The 21,601-nt window shown below is 39.0% G+C and overlaps 1 protein-coding gene across 1 annotated transcript in view; it reads left to right on the plus strand.

Annotated features, from left to right (window-relative positions):
- Positions 1-5,259, plus strand: part of ror2 (receptor tyrosine kinase-like orphan receptor 2) — a 39,744-nt gene extending 34,485 nt beyond the window's left edge. Inside the window, exons 8-9 of the mRNA XM_006797381.3 lie at positions 2,595-2,800; positions 2,934-5,259. Of these exons, the coding sequence (XP_006797444.2) occupies positions 2,595-2,800; positions 2,934-4,394 (1,667 nt within the window). The 3' untranslated portion in view covers positions 4,395-5,259. The remainder of the gene's footprint in view (positions 1-2,594; positions 2,801-2,933) is intronic.
- The last annotated feature ends 16,342 nt before the right edge of the window (positions 5,260-21,601 follow it).

Here is a 21,601-nt window from a genome sequence, read left to right on the forward strand (position 1 = left end):
CATTTTTTCTGCAATGTAGACCCCATCAAGAAAACCCAGTTTTAAGACTGTACTGTACTCATGTATTGAAAGGGTAAGTAACAAATGTGTGTTTCCCCAAAACTGGGGTTAGTCTTTGTGGGTATTGGCATTTTGCCAGAGTAATGTGAAAAGCTACATGATGGTAGTAAATCTCATGTCCAAATCTCTCCAGGCACATGATAGCTAATAGGGCAGTTATATATAACGATCTTTTGTCACCATGTGTGCAGCGTAGTTTAGTGTTACCAGTCGATTGTGTGTGAATGTCAAATTGTGTTAAAAATGACCTGTGTGAACAAAAGGTGCTGCAGTCTTTAAGCAGTAGAATAGGAACAGTTTATTGCATCTCTGTCCCTCAGTGAACGTGTGAAACAGACACTCTTTTGTTTGATTAGAGCAAAAATCTTTCTTTTAGAGTGAAAGCAAGTAAAGTTAGAAGCTGTTGTTAGCTAAATAGTCTGTTCTGAAAATAATTTTTAATGTATTTTTCCAACATTTCAAGGGTCAGCAGAAAATTAAATTCTAGTTAAAAAAAGGAAAACTACCCAGGTACTTAGAAATGATAATAATAGAGACATTTAAACCTGCCAACAAAAAGTTTTTGCTCAGCCTGCAGCGGACACATGTAACTGCACATACCATCAAAGTGAAGTCAGTGATAAATCAGTACAATAGAAACAACAGCTATGTGCAGACTGGCAAACTTTACTTTAATTGAGAAAACAAGTTTCTGATGTGAATCACAGAGCAAATCTTTCTTATAAATTTTTTATTTATACATGAAAAGATATACTATACAAAGGCAAATATTTCACTGTGAACTCCATTTATCAGAATTAGATTAGCATAAAATACAAATGAGCTAATAAATGATGGTGTAGTTTGGCTACAGTGAATTAGTTCTCAGTTGTGCTGATTCTTATATAGAATTTAAAGTATATTGTAATGCAAAACCTTTGTACTTTTATTTACAAAATGTACAACATATACTGTAGCATTATTGCTTATAATTAAGCATGGGATTTAGTGTACTTCTTCCACAATTGTAAAAAGTTACTTATCAGCATTTGTTCACTAATTTTCAAAACAGTGAACAATAATTTTACCAATAACCATAGATGGAAGTACCTACCCAAATCAGTTCTTTAATGTTTTTTTTTGCTAGTCTCTTTATGAACAGTATTTCTGGATTTCTAAATAAACAAAAATATAAACGTATCAACCTTAGATGTGTGGTGTTTCCCTGTGGTCTTTAGGTTCAGGACAGAAAACTAGAGTGATGGGTCTACAACAGACGTAAATAAAGTTAATCTGATTGGTTAGCTGCACAGATACAACCACAAAGAATAACACTTAGCGTATTTGGTATGGAGCAGCTGCAAAGATGTTGTGTAATATTGTTACACAATATTGTTACAGAGAATCTAAAATATCTAAATCATGGATGACAAACTCATACCATACTACTCAAACCACGTACAACCTGCTTTGATTTTAAGTGGGCCAGACGGGTAAAACTCCACTTTCTGTCAACATAAAGATGCTTAACTACACATTTAATCCCTGAGATTTCTTAATATAGGCTAAAGAAGTACAACTGACTTTCTTGATATGATAAATGTGTAAAATTACAGAGCAAGTTCTGGTAGTTCACTGCCCAGACTGTCCCATATTTATAAAACCAAACTTTCTATAATAGACAGTGAAAAACGGGAGCTTTTCTGTCATATCATTGTTTATCTTTTACTTCACTACTTTGGTGTATAGTGGCTGGCTGTGGGGGAGGTCTTTGTCAGGAGGAAAAGCTGTCCAAAAATATAAGTTGTTCAGAGGGCCAGATTAGAGTCTTTGCCGGGTATATTCTGGCCCCCGGTACTAATGGTTGACACCCCTGATCTAGATGAATTATTGTAGCGGAGCCTGAATCCACAGTGACTTGAGCTCTGCAGCCAGAAGTTGTACTTATTTGTTTCACCTAGTGACCAACTGGCAGCATCAAAAGCACTTTTTTTTTTTTCATTTTTGAAAATTAAGTTTACTCAATTGACTATGAAAACTGCTTTTCCCTTTTCTTAAGAATGATGTTTGCTGCTCAATATGATGATTTAAAAGAAAAATCATAATAAAAGGTATGCAATATTGTATAACAGATTAATGGGAAAGCAGTGTGGATGGTTAAGAACATGCCTTTGAAATCTCCGGCTTTAAAGACTTCTTAGTGATAGTTGTCAGTATTTCCCGTGCTCCACAGCAAACAATAACTTTTGATATCTAATTCGGCACACTTTATTTTCCAAATTGTAAACAAATGCGGTGTAAAACAGTGCTGATGTTGCTGCCACGTTGAAGTGTCCATCATAACCAATCATATTAGGACACTCCTCCTTCCTTTGGGCTCCGCCTCCAGACATTTAAAAGTCAGTTGCAGCTACCTGCAGCAGCATGCGTAAAGCAGACACTTCCACGTGTGTCCAGAGTTCCGCGCACCAGGAATTTAACTGCGCGAGTGGCAGTGAATATAAAATAATTTTCATTTTGGATATAATTTGACCTTGTTTCTGTTATTATTTCAGAGCCACAAGAAAACCCCAGGAAGGAGATCCTGTTTATTTTAATACCTGCAGTTGCCATCCCATTGGTTATCGCTTGCCTCTTCTTTCTGGTTTGCTTGTGTCGCAATAAACATAAGGCTTCAAATGACACACCACCTCGTTCCCAGCTCAGCAGCTCACCCTCCCAGGACACGGAGCTGTCACCCCTGAATCATCAAAAACAACAGGTAGCAATAATAATAACAAGGTAACATTAAATATGGTCACAGTAAATGTGATTTACATACGTTTGTTTAAGTATTGTTGAATTCTGGTGGCCAGAGTCTTTGGTGACATGTATTTATTGTTTCATGGCTGCAGGCGAAGCTGCGTGAGATTAACATGTCAGCAGTGCGATTTATGGAGGGGCTCGGTGAGGACCGGTTTGGCAAGGTGTACAAGGGCCACCTATATGGCACAGTACCTGGTGAGCAGACCCAAGTGGTGGCCATAAAAACTTTAAAGGACAAGGTAGATTCTGCTCTTTGTGAGGAATTTCACCATGAAGCTATGGTCCGTTTCCATCTGCAGCACCCAAACATTGTTTGTTTGCTTGGCGTGGTCACCAAAGAGCAGCCAATGAGCATGATTTTCACCTATTCCAGCCTTGGTGACTTGCATGAGTATCTGGTAATGCGCTCCCCTAACTCAGATGTTGGCAGCTCAGATGACGACAAGACAATCAAATCCACTCTAGAGCAAGCTGATTTTATTCATGTTATCACCCAGATTGCTTCTGGAATGGAGTACCTTTCCAGCCACCAGATAGTCCATAAAGACCTTGCTGCTCGAAACATTCTTGTGTATGAAAAACTCGGTATCAAAATCCTGGATCTTGGGCTATTCAGAGATGTTTACTCTGCTGATTACTACAGTCTCATGGGAACAAGTCCTTTCCCTATTCGTTGGATGTCCTCAGAAGCTATTAAGCATGGCAAATTCTCCACCGACTCTGACATCTGGTCTTATGGAGTGTTGCTGTGGGAGATATTCAGTTATGGTCTTCAGCCATATTGTGGCTACTCTAACCAGGATGTAATTGACATGGTGCGTAGCCACCAGTTACTGCCCTGTCCAGATGACTGCCCGTCCTGGATTTACAACCTTATGCTGGAGTGTTGGAGTGAAGTCCCAGCCCGGAGAACTCGCTTCAAAGACATCCATGCACGTCTGCGCTCCTGGGAGAGCCTGTCCAACTATAATGGCTCTGCTCAGGTGTCTGGCACTAGCAATAATACTACCCAGACCAGCTCTCTTAGCACCAGCCCTGTTAGCAACCTTAGCATAAATACAACAAGTGCATCAAGATACACCAGCCCTAAAAAGAGCTCACCATTCCATCAGCCCCAATTCATGCCAATAAAGGGTCAACTACATCGGCCAATGGTGCCCCCACAGCTCTACATCCCTGTCAATGGATATCACCCAATTCCAGCTTACCCATACCTGCAGAACTTTTATCCCATGCAAATACCGATGGCAATGCCACACCAGCAGATCCACCACCCACAACAAATGGTTACCAAAGCAGGTTCTCAGCATAGTGGCAGTGGATCCACATCTACAGGATATGTGACCACTGTCCCTTCCAACACTTCTGCCACAGAGAGAACAGCAATGGTAAATGAGGACTCTAAGGCCAACGATGAAGAATTGGCCGATGGGGCATCAGAGGAAGAACTGAACCAAAACGAGGACTTGGCAGTGCCAGAAACAGAATTACTAGGTGAAAGTGAGGCTCCTCAGACTGAGGAATTGGTGATCCACTTGTCTGACACATAACTGAAGGACAGTAGATCTGAAATAATATGCCAGCTGTGCTATTTTTGCCCAAAATTCTATGGACACATTGAATGAAGGGAGCCATTTTTCCACAACAGTGAATAAATGTCTTTGTATATGATGTCCCATGTTTGTACCTCTCAAACCCCTGTGTAAGTGATGAAGTAAAATTAATTGTGCTATTCCTCTTTTTTAAATGTTGCCATTTGGAAGAAGCGTTATTCTTTCAGTTGCTGTGCAACATAAAACTTGTTCTTAACTTTAGAAAAGTATTTTAGAATTTTTCTTACAATGGTAGATTGTTTACCTTCTCTAATGCTCACGGTGTTACCAGATTTTAATTTTCACGTGCCAGTGAGACAGTTTGTGTGGAGTGTAACATGGATGATGATCTTGCCATCAGTGCCACCATTAACTCTTGGATGCCATACCTTCGACTTACTCACGGAAACTGATTGTTAAACGAAGGCTGAGATGATTCCTAAATGACTTTGTTCATTGAAATGAAAAAATGGATATTTGATAACTCAGAAGTGAAAAGTTTCTACTGTGCTGAACAAGTGTTTTGCAACTTTTGTACCCCCTATTTTTATGCTTGCTTTTTATGTTATTATTGTATTGTCTGTGAATGCAGAACAACAGTTTTATTGTGTATAGAACTGATTCAGAATTTATTTTTCTTTCATTAAAATGGTTTCGTATAACACACATTTCCATCCATCAAAACAATAAAGGTTTACACCCTTATTTTGATCATTTTCAGGCCAGAGACAGTTTTTATTCCACATGACACGTGTTACATGAATTTGGAACAACTATAATAACTTTTATACCCAGCTGAATAGATCCTGTTTTTTTTACAGGAAAAGATGGATAAGCTTGGTGTTAGTCTTTTCCACCAAGTTTTCTTTGTTAAAGCTGTTTTCTGCTTACAGTATGTGAATATCAAATAAAGTCTTATGAATCAAATTATGCCAGTCTTTCATCACATGGATAATTTGTTTGTTTTTTATTTTGTCATCCCACATTCAAAGTTCAAACACTACAGATTTTAGACACTTTAGACTTAAAATTAATGTATATTTATTAGTCAAAAACATTCATTTGTGCTAGTAAATGTGTAACAAGTGTAACAACCTGAAAGTCTCCATGTGGCAGTGAGAACAATGAGCTTAACAAGTAAGGCCCAGTTATTTGTTTTAACAAACATTTCAGGCACATCCTCTAGTCTATTTTTGGATTGTTGGCTGTCCACTCAAGAAGTTCAGAATACAAAAAGCAGAACAGGAGATTTTTGACAACCTGACTTCTGAGAGTGGCCTTTGGTGTCATATTTCAGTTGCTGCACATGTTAATTGATTTTGTAACACCAAGACTTTAATATTTGAGACTGCTGTTAAGCAGGTCAAAAATGAAATTTCATGCTCATCTGAGGCTACATATATACAAACCCCATTTACTTCACACCAGATCATTTCTCATATGTAGGAAAAGGTAAGTTCATTAGATGAAACTTAAAGGATCTTTGGCTCACGTCTTCCATCTGGATGGTACAGCATAACCAGGTTAAGACATCTCTAAAGTGTTTTTCTGAGTGTTTTTCAGTGTTTTTAATTATTTGTTTTAATTTTGTTTATTTTTCATTGTTCACTGTGGCCTGGTAAACATTTTATCAATATATATTTCATAAGGCCATCGTTAAATATTTACAAGAAATCAGGCATTATACAGTGTGTAAACTTCAGTGTGATTTGGATGCTCAGCAGAAAATGTAGCCAGATATCAGCTGGGTTTAGATACATTTCAGATAAGATAACCTTTGTTAGTCCCAGAGTTGGGAAATTCAAATTGTTACACAATTGTTGAGTACACAAGGCAGGAACAAATGAACACACACAGCATACCTAACAGCAATAATGCTTTGCAAAAATAGAAGAAATATAGACTAAGAAATAGATAAGTACTTATATATGTAAGTCTATATATCTATATCTATAGCCATCTATCTATATATATATATCTACATACATACATATACTTATATATGATGCAATAATACAGATTACTATTAGAAGAAGAATGAAACATTTCACAGTGCAGTGTTTGGGTGTTAATAGGTATTAACAGGTATTGCACACTGATATATGTAAAGAGCCCAGTGTGTGCATATGTGGTGTACATTCACTGCTGTTGTGCAGTGTACAGTCTGACAGCAGCTGGAGGGAAAGGCCTCCAAAATGTCCACTTGGCACACTGTGGGTGCAGCAGCCTGTCACCGAAGGGACTGCTTAGTGTTGTCAGGGTGACCTGTATGGGGTGGGAGCTGTTATCTGACAGGGATAACTACCTCCACTGGGTCAAGAGGGCATCCCAGAACAGAGCTAGTTTTCTTGATGAACCTGTTCAATTTCTTGCTATCCCCAGCAGACCACACCATAAAACATGGACAATACCACCACAGCGTCTGAGAAGGTCTTCAGGAGCTCTCCCTGCTCCCTTCCAAAAGACTTCTCTGTTGCAAATACAACCGTCTCTATCCTTTTGTGTAGATGGACTCTCTGTTGTTACTCCAGATCCGTTTATTAATCAGATCTCTTATATGAGTCAGCTATCTTAATGCCCATTCTCTGGATGTTCACTGGTGTAGGTGGAGTCCACTACCTGCTCCTTGGTTTTCGGAGTGTTGATCTGGAAGTGGTTCTGCTGGCACCAGTTGACAAAGTCCTCAGTCAGTTCTCTGTATTCACTGTTGTCCTGTTGTACACAGTGAGGAGATGCTCTCATTGCCCACTCATTATTTCAAAATAGAGATAGCCTACATAGTTCATACATATGAGAGACTATTATGAGCCAATTAGGAGAAAGCATTAAATGAGCTGTGGGCCACTGCTGGCACTGTCATCACATTGGAGGGTCACTTTAGTGTTCAAGTAGTATAAAAACGTTTGTTTTTAAACAAGAAAAAACTCACTAATATTTCAGAAAATGTAGTGTTTTGTTTGTTTTAATTTTCAAATATTGTATAACAAGGCAAAACTGCAAATGTGAATGCAAATTCTTTTTCCTCACTCTTAACTAACTAAAACCTTTCATTGAATAAAAAAGAATTGGCACTCAGACATGTGGCAGCACTTTGCTATAATTTTTGTTTTATTTAACAAAATAGACATAAGTGTACATTTACGTCTGCTAGTGAAAATTGTTTTCTTTACAAATAACTCTCACTGAACTAACACAGCCAATCCCTCAACATGGCTTTACTCTCTGCTCATATTGCCTTCATATTAAATCATTTTTTGCTTTTTATAGAAGTTATTTTCACATTGCACTCAACAACAAAATCCCCCGTAACAAAAACTAACTTCAAGGGCGTGACAAGGGGTGACTTGGGCCTCACGCAAGTCGGCCCCGGGCCGCGAGTTTCAGACCCCTGGTTTACCTACTGTCACTATAGTGAAATTAGTGTTTTTGTTTTGAAAGGTTACTAGTGGATGCTGGCAACCATCTTGGAAGAGAACAATACAATCTGTTATAAGGAAAATTGTGAAAATTGTGTATTTGGAATATAATACCAACATGCAATTTGAAGATAACATATAGTATTTCAGTGACCAAATAGTATTTGGGTAAAAGTTACTGAACATTGTCGGAATAAAGTGTGAAAATTGTGAAGGATTAAAATATCCAAGAGCTCAAATTGGATATTTTGTTTCAATCAAATTGTATCAACACAAATTGCACAGGTTTATTGAATATGAATAACTTTATTGTGTTAATTCACCTCAGTTGTTTAAGCTCCTGCCAAAGCAAAACATCTGTGTGCAACCAGTGTCCACTATTGAATTAAGTAAACCCAACATGATTTTTTTTTAGTGCATAATCACATTTAGTGTAATAAACTATTAAACCAGAATTACATATTAGGATTTAGCCAAGTGTTAGGATGTAATGCAGAGTAGTATTTCTAGTAGGCTGGTTTTGATATGCCTGTTTTCATTTTATTTTCTCATTTTTAAAGAAGGCTTTAGAAAGGTCAAAATAAATCTTCTGTAAGGGAGTATCAGCTATTCTAGTAGAATTTAATTTACCAATGCAAGGGTGCATTAGTACCTTGTAATACATTATATCTATTTCATAAAGGGCGAACACAAATGTCCAAAGAGACTTCCTGGCAGCTGCCATTTTAAGTATAACCTCTGGTACGGGCACATTCAGTTTGCAGCAGCTATACAACAGTGGCCTCTAGAGGTGTTTACACACTATGACCAAATCAGACAATGCAACACAACACGCACGTCGCCCCAATGAATTGATTAAGCTGGTAGCAGTGACTTGTTAACTTCTCATTTATCAAACATATCTCCCATGAATGATATGAAATAATTTAAAGACATAACATTGACTAAACAAAGTAGAAGCTGCAATCAGTTTTTAGGAAAGTGAGTTTAATAAGAGTAGGTAAAATAATGCAGTAATTTCTTAGATTTTATAATCATTTTATAAATCATGTTGGCTACAGCCTATTTAGCAGTGCAACAAGAGCATTAGACAAACAAACAAATAAATAAACAGTCAGCAAAAACAAAAAAGTTAGTACCCAGGAATAAAAATGTTGAGTATGAAAGGGAAACCTAATGGACAGATGTGATGCCTGAACAGTGGTGGCTTTAAGTGATGTATCAACTCAAACATGCATCCACAGTCTATGTTATATAAGTACGATGAGTATATATATAAGTGACGGCTGGCGCCACTTTGGAAGAAGAAACTGTTGGTTTGAAAGCCTTTAGTGTCTCCTTGTGGCGGGACTCTTATACTGCACTGTGAGATGTCGAGCAGTGACCCTCCCTCAGTCACTTTAATTTGTAAGGTTTTAATTTTGAGCCATCATAAATTATAAACCAGGAAAGTATAATATTTAACATATGTTAAGTCAAAGCTAATACAGCTGCTCATATATAGCTACTGCTGAAGAGCTGCCTACACCAATGAGTAGACCTCCCAGAATGGGAACAGCACTCTTTGTGTGGTTGGAGAAAACAGTCAAGTTGTTAAGAATCCGCCTGTGTACAGCAGCAGGCTGCCTTCCTAGAATTTGGATATCCCCCGTGCGCTCGTCTCTGCATTATGTGCATTACCTCTCTTGGAAAATTAAAACCACAGAAGCTTTTTATAGTTTTCTTTATTCACTATCGCTATAACCCTAACCCTAATCCTACTTACACCAAAAGTCTACTCTGAAGAAGATTATTCAAAACATGCAACACAGTCACCAATCCCAGCAAATTCACCCCTAAGTCAGACTGTACAATACAGAAAATAAAAGAGCTACATCTCAGACTCTAAAGATCAGTTAGCATGTTAAATGTGAAAGTTCAGTTAGAAAAAGACTGAACAAAAACGGCTTGAGTTGAGCAATTAACCAAAGTGATAAACATTGCTCTAAATAGTACTCCCCTAATCCAAGTAGTCACCCAAACCTGGACGTGGATTTAGAGGCCTGAGGGCCATCTCACACATTTATTCAGAAAAAAACAAGTTTCAATTCAAATTAAACAAAACAAAATCTTGTGGACGTATGCCTTTTACATGTTGGTAAAATGTTTAGGATGAGATGGAGATATAACACTCATGCACCCTGAAAATTATGAAGGTCTAAATATGTATCAAAGGGACTCACTGAACATCAGTGGATTTCTATGGGGCAAACGTACTTAAACCAGCCACTGTGACCATTGAGGCAGAGCAGAATGAATGATACTGATGGGAACTATGAGGGTTTGTAGTTAAATTCCTGCTCTTACAGGATCAGTGAGTGTCTGTTTAAAGATTATTAACATACTTTTACATCATTATGGAACACCAGCAGAGGACAGAACCACCTGCTTTTGTGTTGTCATGGCAATATGAAGTCAAATAAATACAAATATATAAAATGCACATTTGAAGGAGGACAAGAAGACAGGCAACTGGAAGAGCTTTTGAAGCAAGAAAACTTTTCTGGATTACTCTTAATTTAACTGGAAATTTTGCGAATACAAGTCAAGGAGGAAACAAGGAGGCTGGTTGGATTATATCTGAGGACAGGACGCATGAAGGAGAAGCATGAGGAGAGAGGAAACAGCAGAGCGATGGTGCAGAGCTAATCGTGGATCAAGTCGAAGAAGCAAGCATCAAAACTGTGAGTAAACATAACACATCAAGACTTAAAAATTACTGTGCTGATTAAGGAAACATTAAATTTGGTTAGTTTGGGGTCTGCAGCTTCAGGTTTGTGGGTTCAGTTGGTCTCAAAATTGAGGAAAGACAAAAAATGTTTCTTTTGAAAGGTTGTTGGAGGATTCTTACTGTAAGAAATATCTGGGTGTGCAACTGCTTTTATTTAAAAAAAAGTTGAATTTTATTTAGTCACATTGGAAAGGGAAAATTGGAGGATCAGGACAATAATGTGGCCAGATTTACTGTTTCCTTAATCAGAACAATAATTTTGATCGGAACTAGACATTTTGAAATGGGTTATTTTCTTTCTTCTCTATTGATCACTGTGTTAAAGGTTGAGTTACTTGTCAGTTTACATTTATGTTAATGGTACTTTTAAAAAATGCAGTTTATTCGTAATTTTGTAGAAAAAGGCTCTGCACCTGTGAAAAAAAATAGGTATCCACACCCCCAAAATCACTGTAGATCAGAGTAGCTAAGCCCTGGTTAACTGCAATTATATAACAGGAGATGAAAAATATTGGAATGATTGAAAGAAACAAAGATTGCTTTAGGGTTTGAAGATTTGACTTTCTTATTGAAAGAGACAAAAACTAATCCATGTGTGACACTGAGAAAAAAACCTAAAAGCTTGAAAGATCTGGAGGTCCAACTGTTGTTATACAAATGTGCAAACTTGTTTTAATGACATTAGAAAGAAAAATGGGATGTTTAAAAAGGTAATATATAAAATTGATTTTTATATTACTTGAAAAAAATATGTTGATTAGCGCTTCTGTACTTGGAAAACTGCTGGGTCACTAGTAAGCTGAGATTTAATGTGATAAACTGAGGAAAGGTAATATAATCTACACACTCACTATTATTGTTGTAATCCATACACCAGTTAATATTTAATCAATCATCATTCATAATTGGTGATCTATGCAAGTTTTAAGGAATAATATTTATTTGCATTCCCAATTAATTTACAAAATCTAAAAGCAAATCTTGTTTTTTTAAGAAAAAAAGACGTTTGTAACTAACTTCAAACTTTTTTGAGCTGTAGAGGAGATTGATGAGCACGCAATAAACTGAACATGTTAGGGAGAGTTTGCCATAAACTCAATTTTAGTAATGTTTTCACAGATGTGTGTTTAATGAATCATTTAAGTTAAATCACCCATGATGCATTAGGAAATGTCTACACACTAATACATGGGCCCATTTTTAGTAACAATCGCTCCTGTGTTGACCGATCACATGGTTATAAACCAGGTGAAAATTGACTTCCAACTTTTGAGCTGTAGTGTAGATTGCAGTGATAGTGTATAGTTATCTATTACAGAGGAATATATAGAAGTATGAGGACAGGGAGACACTGTAAAAAAAAGTTATGAGCTGTCTTGCTGCAGAGAAAGTGGAGTCTGTCATCCTTGAAAAGCTCCCAAGATAGGCAGCTGGCAGGTTGAATGATGCTCTGCATTTGTTGTTGAGTACAGACATAGGCCTTAAGCAACCATGAGCCACTGATAAGCGTGAGAAATTAGTGCACTTAATGCATGTTTCATAATTATATACGTATGAGCCACTAATAGGAGAAAATGAGCACGCAATAAAGTGGACTTGTTAGGGAGAGATTGCCATCAGAGTTAAAACACTCCAACTCAATTTTGATGACAGACACAGCTAAAAAAATGAGCGTTTTGTTGACACTGATGACAAAATCCTGATCAGATACAGACAGACACATGCATACAACACACACTACTGCTCAAAGGTTTGTGGTCAGATTGAAACAGTCGTCTTTTAATTAATAACTTACATTTACTTTAACATAATATTACACAAAGTTTACCAGTAATGTTTTGACAGTTGTGTGTTTAATGAATCATTTATGTTAAATCACCCATGATGCATTAGGAAATGTCTACACACTTAAACATGGCCCCATTTTTAGAAACAATCACTGCTGTGTGGACCGATCACATGGTTATAAACCAGGTGAAAACTGACTTCAAACTTTTGAGCTGTAGTGTAGATTGATTGCAATGATAGTGTATAGTTATCCAATACAGAAGAATATATAGAAGTATGAGGACAGGGAGACACTGTAAAAAAGTTATGAGCTGTCTTGCTGCAGAGAAAGTGGAGTCTGTCATCCTTGAAAAGCTCCCAAGATAGGCAGCTGGCAGGTTGAATGATGCTCTGCCTCTGTGGTCAAGTACAGACATAGGCCTTAAGCAACCATGAGCCACTGATAAGCGTGACAGATTAGGAAACATGCATGAAGTACATTAGTTAGACTCCTATGAGCCACTAATAGGAGAAAATGAGCACGCAATAAAGTGGACTTGTTAGGGAGAGATTGCCATCAGAGTTAAAACACTCCAACTCATTTTTGATGACAGACACAGCTAAAAAAAATTGAGCGTTTTGTTGACACTGATGACAAAATCCTGATCAGATACAGACAGACACATGCATACAACACACACTACTGCTCAAAAGTTTGTGGTCAGACTGAATCAGTCGTCTTTTAATTAATAACTTCCATTTACTTTAACATAATATTACATGAAAATTATCAGAAATGTTTTCACAGATGTGTGTTTAATGAATCATTTACGTTAAATCACCCATGATGCATTAGGAAATGTCTACACACTTATACATGGGCCCATTTTTAGAAAAAAATCGTTCCTGTGTGAACCGATCACATGGTTATAAACCAGGTGAAAATTGACTTCAAACTTTTGAGCTGTAGTGTAGATTGATTGCAGTGATAGTGTATAGTTATCTATTACAGAAGAATATATAGAAGTATGAGGACAGGGAGACACTGTAAAAAAGTTATGAGCTGTCTTGCTGCAGAGAAAGTGGAGTCTGTCATCCTTGAAAAGCTCCCAAGATAGGCAGCTGGCAGGTTGAATGATGCTCTGCCTCTGTGGTCAAGTACAGACATAGGCCTTAAGCAACCATGAGCCACTGATAAGCGTGACAGATTAGGAAACATGCATACAGTTCATTAGTTAGACTCCTATGAGCCACTAATAGGAGAAAATGAGCACGCAATAAAGTGGACTTGTTAGGGAGACATTGCCATCAGAGTTAAAACACTCCAACTCAATTTTTGATGATGGACACAGCTAAAAAAAAAATTGAGCGTTTTGTTTACACTGATGACAAAATCCTGATCAGATACAGACAGACACATGCATACAACACACACTACTGCTCAAAAGTTTGTGGTCAGACTGAATCAGTCGTCTTTTAATTAATAACTTACATTTACTTTAACATAATGTAACCCAACCAGTGCAGGGGTCTCCCTACACCCCGGACTCTGCGTTGTGTAAGTTTGTGTTGGATTGGGGTGCACAGTAGAGAGACCAGTCAGACACAGGCATTCAATTTGTGGCTCGGACCGCGCCGTTTATTCAGATGCTGGGGCAAACACCACTCCAACTCTGCTGCTGGCCCTTTGCAAATCACAGTAAACACTGCATGATTATCAACATAGTAAAAGCCAACAACAAATATATAAAAAACACATTAAGCAAAAATAATCATGTCTTTACAAAATTCCTCAGTCTCAGGAATGTGTATGACACAAAACTAACATAGCTGGACTACCAGCAAATTGTAGCTGAAAAGCTAATGCTTCATCTTGCATTACTTTGCCCGAATGAGTGCTCTGCCAACTAGCGGGAATGTAGCCCGAAATTGTGGCAGATATTACTGTAGCGACTTCCACAGTCGCTAGAGGCCGGGGATGGAGCCCGCCTATTTGCCTGACGCGCTGTCAAGTTTACGCAAAAATGCGAAAGGTGGAATTGTTTTCTTGTTTATTAAAGTGTTTACAGAGTAATGTCATCTCGCGATTTGGACTCTTACAATGTCACAGGCTCTAATATGACAAGACAAAACATGTTGTGCAGCGGTCAACAAAAACTACGGCTACCCAGCCCTCCTCTCTGTCAAAATCAAAACCAGTGAATGACAGACTGACAACGCCCTCTTAATGTCACCGCTAGCACCCACGTGACTCCCATTACACATCCCCATAGCAACCAATACAAATGAAAAACCCAGTGATCATCAAAAAATTCAATACATTCAATTATGGCTCCTACACACCAGCCCCTAATTATTAGGATCCCTTCTAATAATTACCCATAATTAACCAAGTAGGAGACATAAAACATGCAGAGAAAAGTCAATCATTTACTGTATTTCAATATTACCCACAGGAATCCTATAGGTAGTCTATCTTTAAAGAAAAATGAGAGACATTTTATGTCCAAATACAATCAAAGTCTGATAATTGGACCCAGAAGTCTTTAACTGCGATCTGCCTCCAGCAGTAGACACAGTTTGGTAATAGGGCGATCCAGGTAACTAGTCTGAGTCTTAATCCGAACTTGACGAACGAATCCTCTTCGGTCCGGAAAAGTCTTTATCACACGTCCCATTGGCCAAGAGTTTCGAGGTGCCGAACTGTCCATGATGAGAACCAGATCTCCCACGATGAGATTCCTTTTTACTCCAATCCATTGCTGACGTTCCTGTTGCTGTAGTAGGTATTCCTTCACCCATCTTTTCCAAAACAAGTCAGACATGTATTGGACTTGTTTCCATCTTCTGTGTGTGTACATATCAGTGGAATGGAATAATCCTGGTGGTAATATTGGTGAGGTCTTTAACAGAAGAAGATGATTAGGGGTCAAAGCTTCCAGGTCGTTAGGATCCATTGAGGCTTTGGTAATTGGGCGGCTGTTAATGATGGCTTCAACCTCACAAAGTACTGTATGAAGACCTTCTTCATCCAGGTTTTGTACTTTCATTATGGAATTAAGTACTTTGCGAACCAGTCTTATCAGTCGCTCCCAGGTTCCTCCATGATGTGAACCTCCAGGTGGATTAAAGGTCCATTTAATTCCCTTTTGCAGAAAGACGTCATTGATTTTCGCCTGGTTCCAATGTTCAATGGCAGTTCTAAGTTCACGTTCAGCACCTACAAAATTGGTTCCGTTGTCAGAACGCAGTTCTCGAACCTGACCTCTTCTTGCATTGAAACGTCTGAATGCATTAATGAATGAGTCAGTATCCAGTGATGGAGCAACCTCAATGTGAACAGCACGGATAGCAAGGCAAGTGATTATAACACTGTATCTCTTCACCACGCTCCTCCTACTTTTCACACTGAAGGGTCCGAAGTAATCCACTCCCACCCGCGTGAATGGAGGTTCATCTGGAATGATTCTTTCATTGGGCAAATCCGCCATCTGTTGATTCACTGGTGGAGCATTAAGACGTCGACAGATGACACATTTAGATAACACTTTTCTTATTGCTGTACTAGCTCCAATCAACCAGTACTTTTCTCTTAGCTTAGACAGCATGTGGTTACGACCACCATGTCCAACTTCCTGATGTATGTGTCTAAGCAAGAGCTCGGAAATGTGTTGATCCTTTGCTAGTATTATGGGATGTTTCACCTCAACCGGCATCAATAATCTACTGAGTCTCCCACCCACTCTGAGAATTCCATCTTGCAGCTGTGGGCAGAGTCTTCTTAGAGGACTTGATTTTATAATGGGTTGTCCCTTCTCCAGACTCACAAGCTCCAAGGAAAATCTCATCCTCTGACAGAACTTGATAATGACAACCTCAGCTTTGTCCAGATCTTCCACTGTAAGATTCTTAATCACAGATGTCCTCTTGAAATTCCTCAGCTTGTCTTCCACAAATGATATCTGTTGCTCTTTGCTGACCTCTGACTGTGGTAAGCTTGAACACAATTCTCTCCTTTTCTTCACAAAGGACAGAAGCAAGTCCTTAAATTTTAACAGCCATGACACTGACTTCTTAAGACGTGTCCAGGTGGAAAAATGTTTAAACAAGCGAGTAACAGAATTTTCTCCAGCTTGCTCAACACTCACTGTGGCAACTGTTTTTACCTCAGGATCATCAGATGCAAGCAGACTGATGTCATCTGGGTAGACAGGCCATTCACTCCTAGATTGTAGAAGATACTGAGGCCCGGACAACCATTTTGTATGCTTCATAAAAACGTCGACTTTCACTCCTCTTGAGGCCATATCTGCTGGATTACTGGCTGTTTCCACATATCTCCATTGCGAGGAAGATGAAACTCTTAAGATTTGTGAAACTCTGTTGGCCACAAAAACCTTGAATCTTGAAGTCTCACTCCTGATGTATTTAAGAACAGAAGCACTATCTGTCCAAAATACAGAATCCAGAAGTTCCATCTGCAGCTCTTTCCTCCAGAGTACATCCAATCGACTGGCCATGGTTGCTGCAATGAGCTCCATTCTCGGGATGGTAAAGGATTTAAGAGGAGCAACACGAGCCTTTCCCATAACAAACGCACAGTGTCGTTCTGAACAGATGTTTTCAATCAGCAGATAGGTCACTGTTCCATACGCATCCTCACTGGCATCACAGAAATGGTGCAACTGAGCACTCGTGATTTCTCCAAATCCATCAGGTTTCAGACATCGACTCACTTCAAACTTGCTCAATAGCTGAAGCTGCTGGAGCCATGTTAACCATCTTTTGGAAAACAGCTCTGGTACATTATCGTCCCAGCCGATTCCTTCCTGGCATAGATCTCTTAGGACTTTCTTAGCAGTTAAGACCACAGGACTTAGCATTCCAAGAGGATCATAGATAGAACTGACAATTGAAAGGATTCCTCTTCTGGTGAGTGGTCTGTCCTTAAGCACAATCTTGAACTTAAAGGAGTCTGATTTTATGCACCACTCCACACCCAAAACTCGCTCGATCATTGAGGAATCCAATTCCATGTTCAACTCTTTCATGCCTGTTGCTCTGTGACTTTCAGGAATGGATTCCAGCACTCCAGGCTTGTTGGTGATCCACTTTTTGAGCAGAAATCCTCCTTTGGCACACAAAGAAACCAACTCTTGGTACATTAACACTGCTTCCTCATCAGTTCCAACGGACACCAGACAATCGTCCACATAAAAACAGTGCAACAACGTCTTCACAGCTTCCTCACTGTAGAGATGTCCAAAGTCAGCTGCACACTTTCTGAGTGCAAAGTTGGCGCAACTTGGTGATGAAGTTGCTCCGAAGAGATGTACATTCATCCTGTATTCAGATGTTGGTTGTTCCAGATCACCTTTAGGCCACCAGAGAAATCTCAATAGATCTTTATCCTCAGCTGGAACCATGACTTGGTGGAACATGGATTCAATATCTCCCATAATTACAACTGTCTCCTTCCTGAATCTTGTGACCACTCCTATTAAAGAGCTTGTAAGATCAGGTCCTTGTAAGAGTTGGGAGTTTAAAGATGTTCCATGATAACTCACTCCACAGTCAAACACAACTCTGAGTTTCTTCTTGGTCGGATGGTAAACACCATGGTGTGGTATATACCACAGCTTGCCATCATTGCGATCGATCTCCTCTTCTGGGACCTTTTCAGCATAACCTTTAGCCAGGAGCTCATTCATGAAGACTTTGTACTCAGTATGAAACACAGCGTCTCTCTCAAATCTCTTTTTTAGAAAGCGCAGACGTTGTTGAACAACTTTCTTATTGTTTGGCATACTGATACTGGCATTCCGAAAAGGTAATGCTATCTGGATATGACCACCCACATATTTGGCAGAGTTAGTCACTATTTCCAGAAATCTCTGATCCTCTCTTGACAATCCAACCTGCTCATCAACTTTACTCTCAGGAAAGTCGTTCTTGAACTGTTGCTGCCAAAGCTCCTCCAGGGTCACAACAGAAACTCTGTTGACTGTAACTTGTGGATGCTTCTGATCACCTGTAGCTTCACAGTTTCCTGAAAGTGGCCCATTGATGGTCCAGCCAAGCCTCGTCCTTACGGCATACGGTCCTCCATCAACACTACACACCACTTCCAGAGGTTCCAAGGCTTTAGGAATGTTGGTTCCAATCAGAAGCTCGATTCCTGCATTTATTCGAGGCAAGTTTATGTGTTTTAAATGTGCCCATCCTTCAATATCTCCTGGTGTTGTAATATTTCCTTTATGTACAGGCATGGACTCCTGTGTGTATACTTTTGGCAGCTCCAGAAATTCGTCACCACAAAAAGCGGCAACCTCCAGTCCTGATAAAGTGTTGCTGCTCACAATTCTTTCTTGGCCCATGGTTCTGAGGAGGATGTTTCCTTTCCTTCCCTCAAGGTGTAGTCTGCGCATGAGACTCTCAGTGCAGAAAACTGCTGTGCTCCCTTGGTCCAAAAAAGCATATGTTGTAATAATGTTGCTTCCTTTCTTTGACTTTACTTGGACAGGCACAATGGGCAGTTTACAGTCCTGGTCTCCAGCCCCTGTAAGACCACTCGACACCAATGTGCTCACATGCGGCTGCGTGTTCCTGTCGGTCCTTTCAGAAGGTGAACTTTCTTTGTGCAGGATGGTGGGATGTTTCTGGCTGCATTTGGAACAGGAAATCCTCTTACGGCAATCTTTACTGATGTGTCCTATACACAAGCAGCCAAAACAGATGCCATTTTCCTTTAAGAAGGTTATCTTCTTCTCATGAGCCATTTTTCCCAACTGTGCACATACGTCCAACATGTGTCTTCCTCCACAACAAATACAGACGTTCCTTCCAACCTGATTATTTTTCATTTCCGTTTCCACAGGCTTAGGTGTACTCTCCACAGCTTGCATAGTGGTGGCAAAGCTTGTTCCTTTATTTCCAGGTCTGCCTTGATACTTGGGTTTACTCATTCCTTTAGTTGGTAAAGAAAGTGGAGAATCTTGAATATTACCGAATACAGGATCAGTTAATATTCTTATTTGCTTCTCCAAAAAGTCTGCAATATCCATAAATTTGGCTCTTCTTTTATGCCTTTCTTGCAGATCACAAACATGGCTTCTCCATCTGTCCCTAAATTTATACGGCAATTTTTTAATAATGTTCACCATATTAGAAGGCATGTCCAAATCACTCAGATGCTGCACCTCCTCCATTGCATTACAGCATCCCCTGAGGAACAAACTGTAGTTCTGAAGAGCTTTTACTTCCTCTGTTTTAATCGATGGCCATGAAAGTGCCTTGTCCAGATATGCAGCTGCGACCTTCTGTTCATCGCCATAGTGCTCCTTTAACAGTGATTTTGCCTTGCGATAACCACGATCTGAGTTCATTTGTTGACAGCTTCTCACCAATTCCTTTGCATGGCCTCTTGTGTACTGTTCCAAAAAATATAAACGATCACTGTTATTTTTCGTATTGCACTCAACTGCATTCTCGAATGCTTTAATAAATGAATAATATTGAAGTGGATCTCCATCAAAATGAGGTATTTCTCTCTTTGGTAAAGAAAAGAGGCTTTGTTGTTGGATTAAGAGTGTTGTTATTTCATTTTGTTTAGTCATTATTCCAATAACATCATTTTGTGGTTCCAGTTCCACCATACCATTTGTATGACAGTCATTTTGTCCATTTGCATCAGATGGGTTTGAAGGAATAACTGAATATTGTCGAGGATGCTTATTTTGAGAAGATTCAGTCAACACTGCTTGTTGCATGACACACTCCTGGGTTTTTTCTTTTCTCCTATTTTGAGTTTCAGCATTAGTCAATGAATTTTGTCTTGCAGAAATGTGAGGTATAAATTCCAATACATCAACATTAAGGGTTTGTTTAGATCTTTCATTGGAAATGTATGAATTCATTCCATCTGAAACTTTTGAAGATCCTTTTTTGCTTGTTATACTTTGAGCTTTAAGGGCATTTATTGTTGCCATTTTTTCAGCAATTACAGTGTCCAACTTTAGCCTTTCCTTTCTTTTACGAAGACGTTCCTCCTCTTCTTCCAGTACATGTTTTTCATCCAATAATTTCTGCTTTATCATTAAAGCTGCCAACTCTGCCTCAGCTTTCATACGAACAGATGAAGTTGATGATCTTGATGAAGAAGTTTTGTGGCTTTCAACATTAGAAACACTATCACTTGGCTTGATATCATCCTCCACTTCTATCTCAGTATTTGATGCAACATTGTTTTCCAATAAATTGATTTGCTTTGGACAAACAGCAGGGTTTTGTTCTCTTTGATTTATCCAGTTTTGAATTTCATTTAAAAACACACTGGTGTATTTCATGATACTTGAAAACCATTCCTCTTGTTTTATTACTTCTTTCTCTGGCACCAAAGGCAACACCTCAACATGTGAACTTGAAGCCTTTTCACACAGTGCTTTTAGATCCACCACATACTGTTTAATTTGAGAAAGATTTTCATTGTGTTGCATTAGCGCTTTCATTTTTTGTATTAGTCCTTTCATTTTATTGACATATATTTTGCATTCATTTTGTAATTTTTCGATTTTATTCAACAATGCCTTTCCAGTCATTTTTCTTTCTCTCTTTCCCCCCAAATCATTAGAGGAACAATCATCACCACCTGTTTGACTCATGACTTTCCCCGTTTGTTTGTTCGATTTTTTTTTTTTTTTATTTTAATCCTCAGTGATCATCCATTAAAACATATCCACTGGAAGCCACAATAGACTTTGACCATAAAATCCTTTCAACGTAACGGCACTTTAATTGTCCATTTGAACGTCATCCAAGCAGCATAATTAATAAGACGCAGCGCAGACATCAATCCAAGAGCGCAGCCAAAAACGTTGCACATTTAACCAACATTCATTCCATTCAGTGTCTCTTCTTGAAACATCTCAGCGCTAATGCAATGTGGCTTCCTTTTCCACAACCAGACATGCACAGGTACTCTTACCTGCGCTCCTCAGAATTGCGTCAGGTGTGTCGGTGCTGCTGGCTCACTCATTCAGATGCGCTGCACTTACTTGGCGTCTTTCAGGTTCCTTGATTGATTTCTTTGATCCTGCTTGCGGCTTGCTTCTCCAGAATGCCGTTTTTTGTTGACTAAAGATGTAGCGACTTCCACAGTCGCTAGAGGCCGGGGATGGAGCCCGCCTATTTGCCTGACGCGCTGTCAAGTTTAC

This window comes from Neolamprologus brichardi, chromosome 7, assembly GCF_056152115.1.
Source record: "Neolamprologus brichardi isolate AB-2024 chromosome 7, ASM5615211v1, whole genome shotgun sequence".
Lineage (NCBI taxonomy): Eukaryota > Metazoa > Chordata > Actinopteri > Cichliformes > Cichlidae > Neolamprologus > Neolamprologus brichardi.